Source organism: Panthera tigris, chromosome C1, assembly GCF_018350195.1.
Source record: "Panthera tigris isolate Pti1 chromosome C1, P.tigris_Pti1_mat1.1, whole genome shotgun sequence".
NCBI classification, from domain to species: domain Eukaryota; kingdom Metazoa; phylum Chordata; class Mammalia; order Carnivora; family Felidae; genus Panthera; species Panthera tigris.
Window position 1 is genome coordinate 148,635,731 of NC_056667.1, and position 13,824 is coordinate 148,649,554.

The 13,824-nt window shown below is 42.1% G+C and overlaps 1 protein-coding gene across 12 annotated transcripts in view; it reads right to left on the reverse strand.

Annotated features, from left to right (window-relative positions):
- Nucleotides 1-13,824, reverse strand: part of RBMS1 (RNA binding motif single stranded interacting protein 1) — a 215,787-nt gene that overhangs the window by 125,768 nt on the left and 76,195 nt on the right. For 2 of the 12 annotated variants that reach the window (XM_042994559.1, XM_042994560.1), the window contains exons 1-2: nt 11,870-11,939; nt 10,874-10,955 (exon numbers count right to left, since the gene is read on the reverse strand). The exons of 4 other annotated variants lie outside the window; for them this stretch is intronic. Coding sequence is in view for 6 of the 8 variants with exons in the window: in XM_042994546.1 (XP_042850480.1) it covers nt 3,118-3,186 (69 nt within the window). In the remaining 2 variants the exon portion in view is untranslated. Of the gene's footprint in view, nt 1-3,117; nt 3,526-10,873; nt 10,956-11,869; nt 11,940-13,824 lie in introns of those variants that run through there. 6 more of the 12 variants (XM_042994550.1, XM_042994547.1, XM_042994546.1 and 3 more) reach the window with 5 other exon arrangements.

Here is a 13,824-nt window from a genome sequence, read left to right on the forward strand (position 1 = left end):
CTGGATATGCTTAAGAAATACTGTGTATCTGAAAGTCATAGGCAACAATAACAGGATGTACACACTTCTCCACCAAGACTTGAATAAACCATCTTTGTTCACATACTGCCTACTGGGTTATCACTTCACTCAAAGCCTCTCACTTTGACCTGAGCCAAGCAGGTGTACTTCTAATGTGCTCCTAGGCCTGCGATGCAGGAAAATCCTGTTTATCCGAGATGATGACAGACATCAGTGCTTTTTGATGCCCTCGATATACTACATGGGGCAGGAGGGAGATGAGCACTGAACTAAAACTGCCTGACTCCTATACATGTGAAATACAAACTTTTTAAAGACATTGTACAGTCTCCACTGAAACAATACTTTGACACAAATGCTGCTTTCAAATATCACGAACCCATCATCCATATCATCCATTCACCTCATTCTTTGCTTCCAACCTCACAAACTCCACCCTTTCCCTTCAAAAAAAAAAAAAAAAGAGGCAGGAGGAATCCCTAAACTGAACTTTGGAGATGAGAAAGGCAATAGGCAGTGATGCAGATGAGCTCCGTGTGAGTTTCTATTGACATGTGCACATAAGCAGGCAGTTGCAGTGTGGTGGTTTTAAGAGACTGACTGCCAGGGTCTATCTAAATCCTGCCTTTGGGTTGTACAGACTGGACAAGTTACTTAAGCTATGCCTCAGTTTTCTTAACTGCAAAGGAGATATTATTACCCGCCTCATAGGACTGTCAAGATGACTAAAATTAGTTAATCCACCTAAAGCACTTAACACATTGACCAGCAGGCAGTGAGGTGCTCAGTGATGGTTAGCTACTACTAACATATATGGAAAAAAATGATTTTCATATCATTTTCCAAAGGTGACTTTTAGGTATTCCTCATATTCAATTTTTTCTTTAGGCAAATTATTTGAAATCAGCTATATTTCTAGATTAAAATCAAACCACATTAGACACCTAAAGTTTACCTATTCTTTCATCAGAATGAACAAATTAATATGAACTGAAAGGTGCAAGCTTAACATCGCAAAATCTTACAAAAAGCATTAATTGCACTTCTCGTTTAGACGAAGCCAGGATGAGATCACAAAGTCACTCATGGTAACCAGGTCCCCACGCTGGAAGTGTGCTTTCCCAGTGAATGGCTAAATACTAACAAAAGAAACCTTTGACTCAAATACCACTGGTACCCGGGGTCTTGTGTCTGTATAATGCCTACACATTCATTTCTTTCTTTGCCTATAGAAAAAAGAAAGTCTGTTTGTTTTTCTGATTCAGTCAGCCCTTTTAGTCTCTGAATCTAAGGAGAGCCCAGTGAAAAGAAGAGCATCTTATCAGCGTGCTCCAGACCAGCAGGCTGTCCCCCTCTACACACAAAACCTCCAGCCCCTCACAGCAAAAGGGCCTCGCCCTCAGAGCCTTTTCCCCATTTCAGAGCTAACACCCCGCCGGGTTTTGACAATAAATAAATGAATACACAAGGCCTTTACATAATTAGCCATCTTTTCAGGTAGAGAGGGGTGGGGGGGGGAGGGTTCAGGAGAAGAATATTTATTGTGAATTGGCATCATGGGTGAAGCTGATGTAAGTGTGCTAGATCCCAGTACATTTATTTTAAATGAGGCCACACGAAATGACTAGAGATGCCTGGTTTTGAATCTAGACAATTTTAGCATTATACTTCAGACAAGTCAGAAATGCATTTTTTTTTTCATGAAAAAAAAAAAAAGAGAGAGCTTTTCTTAAACCAGGTAAAAGTTACATTGACTTGGGCAACCAGGGCATTCAGACAAGGGTGTGTTTACTGCCTTTTCAAGGGAAAGCTAACAAGTAAAAGAACCAAAGACTGGAAAACAATACTTTGTGACACCATAACTGTTTGATCAAATTAGCCCTACTTTGACATGTACTTATGCTAAGACATACCCCCCACCAAATGACTTTGAGAACAAAAAGGACTAAATGTAATCAATAATCCTGTGAATGTCTTTAGGAAAGCCACCAGGCATCACCAGGCATCTGTCATGATCTTAACAGAGCCACGGTCTGGATGGAAGGATAGAGTTCACTTGTATCATTATTGGGATAATAACTTAATTGATTTGTCTCCGTAGCTAAGGATGTAGACAAGAGATTTATTATGGAAGAAAAATATCTGCAATCGTGTTTTTGTTTTCTCAACAAGCCTCTTGCCACTGACCTCTAAATCAGTTTAACCTTTTCTAAACAGACCTGCACATTTTTTACATAATTTAAAGCTAGGTTTTGTTATTGCTGCTGCTGAAAGGCTCTGTGAGATTTATCACAACATGGCTTCAGTAACCTTCTTTTAAAAACAAAGATGAAAAACAAAACAAAAGGCCAAAACTATAAGCTCCCAGCTCCACTCCTATTTCCCGGCAGGGGATTTCGATCTGACCACTAAAGTGCCTTTGGAGTTCAATCTGTTAAAAAATGTATGAAACGGTATTAAAATAGGAAAAGGCATGTGTATGACTCAGGCTTATCCAAGTATCTCTGCAACTAGGATGTCACAGGATTTCCCTGTGCTTCTGAAAACTAAAAACCTTGAGAAAGTGACAGAAGTTCCTGTTTCGTCTTTTTTTTTTTTTTTTTTAATATATATGGGGGGGGGGGGACGCGCGCGCGCGCACACACACACACACACACACACACACACACACACACACACTGGTCTTCCGGGTTTGCTATGAATCAGGCAGGTTCTTTCAGGTTCCGAGTGAAGACTGTTGCAAACCAATGTTACCACTTATTATCGTACTCTTCTACACACAAAGGTTTCAGGGGGAAAAAAAAAACCCCAAACTTGTTGCAGAGCTGGGAGAAGCCCCTGGCCCCGCGCTCTCCGCTCCGGCTGCCTCACCGCCCCCTCCCCTTCCTCCTCGTCCCACCCGGCCCGGCGGAGACGAGGGCATCTCCCCTGCTAAGGTCACCGGCCCGAGCCATCCCCGCGGGCCGCCTCCTTCGGAAACAAGGTCACCGCCCAGTCCGGTCCCTCCGAGGAGGAGAGCGGTGTCCGGCCGAGCGCTGGCGCCCTTTGTAAAGCCGGGCGGCCGGCCTCGGCGCGGCATCCCGGCCGCCGCCTCACCTGCTTGCGATAGGGCGTCCTGCAGTTGCTGCTGCCCCCGGGGTTGCCGCTGCTGCTGGGGAAGATCATCGCGGCGGGCGCGGGCGGCGGGAGCGGGCGCGGGGCAGCCTCGCCGCGAGGGGGAGGGCGCAGGAGGGGCCGGCCGGGGCCGCGGCCGCTCTGGGAACTCCCTCTCGCCGCGCGGCGGCGGCCGGCGGGGGCTGCAGCTCGGGGCTGACTTCTCCTCCGCCCTCAACCTCCGGACTCGCCTAAAAGTGCGGCGCGACGGCGGCGGCGGCGAGCGAGACTCGGGCAGCTCCGGCGGCCGCCGCCCTGCGTGCCATGGACGGGAGTTCGCGCGCGGAGCTGGCGGCGCCGCGGACTCTCCCGGCGGCAGCGGAGGAGCAGCGCCGCCGCGTCCCCACCTACCGCGGCCTCAACCACCGCCCCGAGAGCGCGCCGGCCGGGGGCGGGGAGGCGGCCGCGCACCGCCTCGCGCCGCGCCCAGGCCCACCCGCGCCTCCCCGCCCGCCCTCTGGGCGCGGCGCCCGCAGCCCCGCCGGCCGATCGGCCCCCGCAAGCTCCCTCCCGCGCTTGGGGCCGGAGCCGGGGCCGCGCGGCCAGGGGAGCCGCCGGCGCCCCCGCTCCGGTGCAATGGTTGGGTCTGGCTCCCCGCGTGCCGCACATTCCTTGGAGTAGCCACCCCCCTCCTCTTTTCTTTTTTTCCCCTCGGCTCTTTGCCTAAGCACCAGAGGCAGCTTTGCACCCCTGCTCGAAGCCCCTTTTAAGGGTATGGCTTCGGAGAGCACAATGACACCTGGGTAGGAACTGAACCAGTCCCGGGTCTCTCTTTCATCCTTCCAAACTACCACCCACCCCCGCCCCCGCCATCTCTCCAAAGGGTGCGGGCAGTCCCTCGTACTTCAACAAACCAGCCTTCCACCAAACCTCTGCAAATCCGCGCTTCCCCAATTCACAACGCTAAAATTTTAGCACGGGAAAACAGGTCTACACTCCCAACCCTCTTAACGCAAATACGCACGGTAAAGTTCTGCCAGAGTTTACAAGCTTACCTTCAAGATGACAATGTCAAATAGCAAAAATCACTTAAGGCCAATGGTTTGGTAAGCCTTCCTTTAAACTGGAATAGTGTAATCCTTCTATACGTTAATTACTAGATGCCACACAAACGTGCTCTGAGAGGGCACAGAAACTGTAAAAGAGGGACGGGGGTGGGGGGGAGTTTCCTTTGTTTCCCAGTTGAAATTATCTAACTCGTCTCAAGATGCCCCTTTTCTTGATCACTTTCACTTTGGTGTATCAAGCCTAGAACCTGTGCATTGCAGAAGGCTTCTACAGCAAGTCCTACAGGCAGAGCCCGCAGGCTCTGGACAGGCCACTGAAGTAGGCTTGCCATCTGTCACGATGGCCGGTTCAGCTGTATTACAGGGTAGTATCAGGGTGGTATTACAAAGTTCTTCCTGGCCGCTGATCTAACGCCTTGGAAGGGGCCATCTGCCATGAAAATGAAAAATCCTAACTCCACTAAGAAGTAAAGGCACTCAACTTCTGGCTGCCATAAGGAAAACAAAGTGAGTCTACTAGCAAAGCTGTGGCTACTGAGCCCCACATTGTGTGTAGAGATACTACATTAAATAAATAAACTTAAAAAATTAAAAAAAAAACTGAGGCCAAAGGTTTTTTCAGCAGCAAAGAACTGAAAATATCTATCTTCAATAACTTGCTGGTGACTTAGCTACCTCCGTACTCCAAGATGCTCCCAATGCTCTCCAGCAGAAGGGATAACTCGCAAGTTTAACCCAATTTAAAACAACCATATACACAAAATACACATACACGTAGTCCCTAATTCTTTTCACTAAAAACAAAAAGCAGCAGCAGCAAAGGACCTTATTCTAGACACAGTACTAGGTACACCATAGACAAGTAAGAACTTGCTAGATAAAATTCACAGAAACATATCTGTCCTTTTAAAGTGCTTTAAAAAAACACAGCACAACTAACATTCAATTGCGTGTTAATATATATGCTAGAACTATTTCCTCCTACTCCATAGATTTATAATTGTCTCAGCCACTGCTTTGCCGTCACCTGTAACTAGGACACTTTACTGCAAGTTATTAACCACAGGTATAAAATATAAGGTTTTAGGTAGAACTGTTCAGGTTATAGGTACCTTTTTCCTGAGAACTTAATGCCCAGGACCCCAGCAGTTGAGGCAGGTCATCTATGGAAAAAATTCCATGTACAACCTCAGTTGTCATGATTGGTCTCTTAGGAAACCACAATCTAAACCACAAAGAACAGCATAGATTAATTTTTCTATGGCTCTGCTCTAAGGTATTTTTGATGTTGTGCTATTCTAGAATGCTAAGATTTGATTTGAAACCCTGCAGTAGTTTTACAGGGATAAGGCAAACTTTCAAGTGATAACAAACTTTAAATTAGAATACTAAAATATACTTAGAATATTTTATACTAAGTAATTAAAGAATACATTAGTATTCTTATTAAATATAAATAACATTAAAAGAACTCTATTTCTAAGAATAAAAAGGATATCTAAATATCAAAAATATATAGCATCTTATAATGATGAATGGCATACAAGGAGAGGCCATTTTTTAAAACGGTGTCTACCAGCCAGGGTTCAAAAGTTTCAGACTTAGGTAGGTACTCTTAACTAAGTAAGGCATTATAAAGAAAGGAGAAGATAGCCCCAAAGACTATAAAATGTAATGAAGTGATGCTTAAAGCCCAAATGATTCCAATGTAAAAGAAATAACAGATATATGAAACCATGTGTATATACATAATCAGTTATAGATATTTACAAGTGCTTAGTTGTAAATGATTACAGGGATAGATCCTAGTGAGATTCATCTGGAAAAGTTTATTGACCTTTGAAACAAATATGTTTTAAGACAGACAAATCAAGGAAACATTCCAGAGAAACTGCAAGTTATCATGGGAAGAACATTGGAATCTGTCCTGTAAATGCTCATTCTCCTGAAAGGGAAACTGAGACTTTGCTACAACACCCTCCACCTCCAGCTCAGCTGGTGGGTAAAGTTATGAGAATCTGACCCAGGAGCAGCCAATCCAGAGACAGGCCAGTGACCTATGACACAGCTTGGATTGAGAAAAAGGAGCAGAGCCAATCAGATTCTCACCCTTGGGAATTTGATTCAGAAAACTCCAAGGGCTGAACTAGTGAGGAAAGGGGCAGAAACTGCAACAGCGCCAGGGGGTAGAATTGAGGCGACAAAAAGCCAAAGCCATATGTAAGCCAAGGTTATGAAGCAGCAGAAACTATGAGTAAACAGGAAGCTGACTGGCAGCAAGCAGAGTAAAGCAGATGCCAGGAGCGGGTGAGCACTTGGCTGTGAGATGATGAAGGGAGCAGCAGTCCCTGGAGCTGCTGTGGCTTCCAATAGCCAGCCCCTCTGTGTGTATACTTTAATCCCACCCCCCTTCTTCAGATGGCTTAAGTGAATCTGTATTTCACAATCCAAGGAAGAAAATTTAAACAGCCAGACAGATCTGGCTTCCCATTTCAGCTTCCCACTTACGAGCCACATGGCTTGGGACACGTTAGTTAACCTCTCTGAGTCCCAGACTCCGAACAGATTGTCTTAAGTATATATACATTATACCAACAAAAGGGCCAAACTCAATAAATGCCTGTTGTTCTTATTGTTTTTCTAGGTTTTATAGTGGTGGTTTGTAGATTTAAGTGGGTGTACTGTATAAATAACTGATGCTTAGCAAGTCTGGCTGACCATCAAAGAGCCAGAGCAAGGGTATATAGCTGGAAAGGACAACAAGTAAAAAGAGCTTTCTTATGACTGTGTATACCACAGACTTCACTTTTAGAGGTTAAAAAAAAAGTGTGGCAAAGGTCTGTTTCAATAGCCGAGGTGCCCTGAAGTTTTTCTCCTACATTTGTTTTTGTCCCATTTCCTTTAAAGAAGTTATGTATTGGACCAGAACGATTTCTGTATGAATGGGGAGACTGTGAGCCAGCATCAGAGATCACACTCTGTAAGGCAGGAGGAGTCTGCAAATGAGGACAATAAGGATGGAGTCATCCATCAGCAGAGGCAGAAGCCTGCAATCTCATGGAAGACATAGGACCTGTGACTTCCAAGCATTTATATAACTAGAATTTGAGAATCTGAATTTAGGAGACATTTGTCCTAAGAAACAATCTGAAAATGTGACTTTCATTTATAAAGCTCTGACAACAACCCTATTAAGTGGGAAGGGTGATTAGGCTCCATTTACAGATGACAGGGGAAAAAGAGTAGGACTGACTGTCCTACCCATAGCTAGTAAGCAGCAAGCAAGTGTTAAAATCTAGATCTGGCTAGGGTTAAAAGACTTCATCCTGTGCTCCTTTAACTCTATAATGCTGTATCTCCACAAAGCCTTATAAGTAATGTTCCAGTTCCCAGGTGAGTACTTGTAACCCCTACAGCACCCGAATTGCTCTACACTAATAATGCAAGGCATTAAGTGGTAAGCATCAGCCAAGTGGTCTAGACAAGTATGTGCTATGGAAGTCCGCCAGAGAGAAAGATCAATACAGGATACATAACATGGGTGTGGGAAGCTCAGATGTATAAATGTTTTGTTTGGGGGACGTTTAGAAAGAAGCACTATGCAGATGGTCTGAAAAACAGAACTTGAGATAGACAGCTTGTATGAGAGAAGATGCAGATTTGGGGCAATCGCTGCTGAAATCATTGCTAATCGATGAACTCCCTGAAGGGAGCAGATGACAAACGATCAAAAGGCTAGGGAACCCCCTCATTCCAACACGCACATTACTGAGCCCCACAGCAGAGAGGAGCCTTTGAATGAAATTACTACAAAGAAAGTATAGTGAAGAAGCTAAGCTTTGCAAGAAATAAAAAAATGGGGACAGAGAAGATGTCCAATGAGGTAAGAAAGAACACCTCTATCAACAAAAGAATAGATTTATAATAGATTCTATCCCTATATCACTGCTTAAAGCACTTCAGGCACCTTTTTTTATTTGGATCACATTAAAAACAGAAAGGAATTGAGAGAAAATTCACCCAACATTATTTCAAATTACAATCTTTAATGAATAAAATATAACCACATGGTATTGGTTAGCATAAGCAGTTCACACTAAAAAATTATTTACATTTGAGAGTCTCTAGGTTTAAAAGCTCACAAAGCCTCTGGCTCCCAGCAAAAGAGAAAAAAAAAAAAAAAAAAAAAGAAAGAAAAAATATGAGGTCAGCAGATTCTTTAAATTTCTTTTCTTTCCTGGTACAAAATGGAGTTGATAGAGTACCCAATTTCTAAAGTAGCTGCAATATTTTCTATAATTTACTATTTTGCTTTTTAAAAACCTATGATTCTTATTCTAGATTTAAAGCCTCCCTAGTCATACATAAAATCATATGTATATAAAAATGAAACCACTCTAATAAAATAAAACTATAGCTCTACAGCTATAATCCTAGAAGGTATACAGAACAACATAAACATAGCCTGATGAGTCTGACCACAAGCAATAACCTGACGATCCTTAAATCTGTTCTGGGGAACAAAACAGAGCAGTCCTTGCCCTACTACTGCTTCTCTGCATGGACTAATAAATAATACCTGTCATTTATTGAGTGACTACTATATTCCTGGCACTCTCTCAGCATGTCCTCTGCCCCATCTCTCTGTAACACACACGCAAACACACACACACACACACACAGAATCATGAAGAAAGAATGATTACCCCACTTTACTGAAGAAAAAAATGGAAGTACTGAAGCTTAGAGGTTTAAGTAACTTTCCCAAGGCCACAGATCCAATACGTAATGGAACTGAGGTTTGAACTCAGGTTTCTTTGACTCCAAAGTCCTCTGCCTCCAACAATACTAATGATGGTTATTAGCTAAGGATCAAGTGCAAACCCCATACGGGAAAACTTAAGAGCTCACACCTCAGCATATATTGAGGCTTCTGCAATTACCATCTATGTGACCTTGTGCAAGTCACTTAAAAAAAGCTATGGAAAAGGATAAGAGACTCTTAAAAACTGAGAACAAACTGAGGGTTGAGGGGGGGTGGGAGGGAGAGGAGGGTGGGTGATGGGTATTGAGGAGGGCACCTTTTGGGATGAGCCCAACACCTTTTGGGTGTTGTATGGAAACCAACTTGACAATAAATTTCACATATTGAAAATAAATAAAAAAATAAATAAAAAAAATAAAAAAATAAAAAAGGCTATGGAGGGGCGCCTGGGTGGGCTCAGTCAGTTAAGTGTCTGACTCCTTATTTCGTCTCAGGTCATGATATCTGGGTTTGTGACTTCAAGCCCCGAGACCCGTGTTGGGCTCTGTGCTGACAGTGCAGAGCCCACGAGGAATTCTCTCTCTCTTCTTCTCTCTCTGCCCTCCCCTGCACGTGCACGCTTTCTCTCTCTCGAAATGAATAAATAAACTTTAAAAAGAGGCTATGGAATAATGTTGAGTTTTCATTCAGTTAAATATGTAGGCAAGCTTTTCAGTATTAGAATATACAGTAAATGGTACAGATACATACTCTGACATAAACTAGCTCCTAAATCTCTTTTAACTGATGATTACTGGGGCACCTGGGTGGCTCAGTCGGTTAAGTGGCCGACTTCAGCTCAGGTCATGATCTCGTGGTCTGTGGGTTCGAGCCCCACATCGGGCTCTGTGCTGACAGCTCAGAGCCTGGAGCCTGCTTCAGATTCTGTGTCTCCCTCTCTCTCTGCCCCTCACCCCCAGTCTCTCTCTCAAAAACAAACATGAAAAAAATCAAACTGATGGTTACTAAGATGTAACTCCTCTCTTGAACCAGTTTTATTTTCTGGGATAGTTGGTAGGAAGGAGTTGGAAGAGATACAGGAAGAACTATCTTCCAGAAGCTAGGATGGTATTTAGGTGGAAAGCACTTCCGGAAACCTGCACTGGAACTGAAAACAAACTTTCCCTTGAAAAGTAGTGGGAGACAATATTAGTGATTAGTTTCATTGTGGGATTCATAGATGCTTCTAGGTCAGCTAAAATCCTCATCACCATTTAGGACCTTCCTCTCTATGGAGAAACATCCTGCAAATCTGAAGCAAATCGTACATTAAAAAACTTTTGGATATAATCTGTTCATAAATTAGTTACTGCCTTGCTCTTATAGAATAGTTTAAAAATTCAAAGCTTACTCATATTTCAGGAATAATGGTTCTCTGTGAGTTAGATTTCTTTCCAAAGTTTTTCTATAAAAGTAGGTATATGGGTGGGGGTGGGGGGGTGGTGCGCCTAGGTGGCTCAGTTGGTTAAGCATCTGACTTTGCCTCAGGTCATGGTCTCAGGGTTTGTGAGCTGGGAGTCCCGCATTGGGCTGGCCCTCTCTTTCTGCCCCTTCCCCATGTGTGCACGTGCTCTCTCTCTCTCTCTTTCAAAAATAAACATTTAAAAGTTTCTTTAAAAAAACAGGTATATGGGATCTTATTCTTTTCAAAAAAAATACAATCTGGGACCCCTGTCCCAGGGGGTTATACAAATTAAAGGTTATACAAATTAAAAATTTGTATAGGTTTGAAGGTTATACAAATTAAAAACTAAGGATTTTTGTTTTATTTTGTACTACATTGAATTTGCATCAAATTCTATAACAAAATAAAGGAGAGTCAACTATTTGGAAAACCAGGACAAAGAGCTCTGTTCATTTACTGTGGATTACTGTTTTCCTAAATTACCTGGATGGATGCCTCAATCCTCTATATTCTTGCACTGTGGAAATGTAGAATTGGGGCTATTATTCTCCATTCTATAGCAAGCCTATAAGAAAACAAGTGTTTGTTTTCAGAATACTTCAATTCAATGAACTGTCCATGAATTATAGTAAAACATACAAATTATGAAGGATATTAGATGATCTCTGAAGTTACAGTTTTCCTAAAGAGATGTAAGTTAACATAGTCATTTATTGTATGCCAGCAAACTATGGCCAAGGCAACGCGCTGAGGCGAGGAAGGGAGAGGCTTCTGTGCTGTGGAAACAGCAATCACATCCACCTCTTGCTACTTGAGAAGAGACAGAAAGGGCTTAGGGTATCAACAGAATTTGTAGAAGTAGGGCCAAAAAAAATCTCTAAATAATGAAAAACAAAGTTTGAACCTGGAATGACCATATCCTTTCCATAAGTAAAAATCAACTGTTGAAATGACAATTTGGAGAGTACAGAGTGAACAACTGTACATGGGACAAACAAAATCCTTATGTAAGCTCAGATTCACAAAAGGTTATCCTAAGACTTCCCCAAATGTCTGGGGGACATAACCAATGTTCATCCAAAACCTGGGATCCATAGCGCAAATGAGGTTTTCAAGCCTTTAAAACACAGAAGAAAAAAACCCAATGAAACAATTTCCTTTCTCCTCTGTTGCTAAGATTACCATTAAACTATGTCTAGAGGATGAGAGGACAATTAATTATGTCCAAATGGAGATGCTGAAAAGCTTTTCATTCTCCACTGAATTATAAATGTAAAGGTTCAAATAAGAAAATAAAGAATTAGAAATGAATTTCTATTCAGTTGAATGTGTACGATGGCAAACTTTTCAACATTAGAGTATTTCGTTAAAAGTTCTGGAAGGGCTACATACAGAGCTTATAAAAATTCCCCACCCTAAGTGTCCTTAAGAATGACTAGTTCTGGGTTATCTAATACATGGGGCAAACTGATGACAAACCTGTCACAAATTGATACTCCCCAAGCGAAGAGAAGGCGAATGAGGAAATTCTGATGTTGTCAGGACAATATGACTGATCATGACATCAGCAATTCCTAATTCCAAGCTATAAAGAACACTCCCAGAATGCTGACAACATATTAAATGGATCCTCCCAGAACCACCCTCCTTTCAGCTTCCCACCTAATACTTGATCTCATGGCAAATACGATAATGTTTCAACTAAAGGATTATTAATTTTTAAAATCATGTTAGATTCTTCTAAGCTGGAGGAAGCAGATAACTTCTGAAGACATTTTGCAAATTCGTTTTATATATATATACACACACACACACACACACACACACACATACACACACACAATTTATATAATATTTTATATATGTACAAATATACTTAACACTTAAAGAAAAAATGAATATATAAAAATGTTACAATTTACAAAATGCTTTATTGTATGTAACCATATTAAAATCTCAGGGAAGGAGGCAGGGCAGGCATTCTCTACTTTTTTTGAACAGGTGAGACAGCCTCAACTAGGTTAAACAACATGCCCTAGCTCATGAAGCCTGGAAATGTAGAATCTCAAGGTAGGAAAGGATTATTAAGGGTCAGTCCCTGTGCCTGGCCTATAATAATCATTCAATAAATATTGCAATAATGGAAGGAATTCTACAGTCTCTTCTTGGACATCCTGACCAATAATAAACTCATTCCATCTACCCATATTTAGCCATATCTATTACAAAGTTCTATGTTTCATGGCCTCCAAATCTGAACCTATCCCAGGACAATGTCTTCTATAAGATGGTATAGTGTTTTTTCTCTGTGTTCCACACTTCCCTACCCATAAAAGTGAGGGCAGAGTCATCTTACTTTGAGCTTTAAAAGTCTTATAAGATGACTTAAAGAGTCTGTAAATTTCTGATGAGTTTCTTAACCCACTGTCCTGTATATAGTAGGTTTTGTTGGAGTCACGAATGGATGAGGCAAGTCAGCCTTCTTATACACACACATACACAAGTAGCACAAATAATGATTTTCAACCATTTTTCAAAACCATGATTATCTGAAGTTAGAAAGAGCTGAATGTGAAAAAGGGAGTGATCAAATCTTTAAAAAATTTTTTTTAATGTTTACTTATTTGGAGGGGGTGGGGCAGAGACGGAGACACAGAATCTGAAGCAGGCTCCAGGCTCTGAGCTGTCAGCACAGAGACTGACACAGCACTGCAACTCATGAACCATGAAATCATGACCTGAGCCGAAGTCAGATTCTTAACCAACTAGCTAGCTACCCAGGTGCCCCTGGAGTGATCAAATCTTAAAGAATAAGTTTTATATGGGCACCTGGGTGGTGCAGTCAGTTAAGCATCCAATTCTTGATTTCGGCTCAGGTCATGATCTTACGGTTCATGGGATTGAGCCCCGTGTTGGGCTCTATGCTGATTGTGCTATGCCTGCTTGGGATTCTCTTTCTCCTCTCTCTCTCCCCATCACCCACTCTCTCTCTTTCTCTCTAAATAAACATTTTAAAAAAAGAATAAGCTTTACAAATTATGATTAAACACGATGAATTTTCATCCTAATTTTTAGATCACTTGGGATTATAAAAGGGGTTGTAATAAATGGTGCATTTTGCATTTGTGTGTGACTTATTAAGGAAATAGAAGTCCATAACCAAATGGTTTCTTTTGACCTAAACTGTTACTGTCAGAATAAATCTTCTTGCTTTACTTCTTGGGGAAGAGAAAGGTCCTACTCCTCTCTCTCAGATCAGTGTCCTCGAAATATTTGGATATAAACAGTATAGCGTGCAATCTAAGATGCAACTGATTGTAAGATGCTTGATAATTACATGTCAACATTTGAAAAAAAATGGACAACAGTAATTATAAGACATCATAAATTATAAGATGGATCCTGACTTCAGAGACGTTGAAATGTGAAAAAGG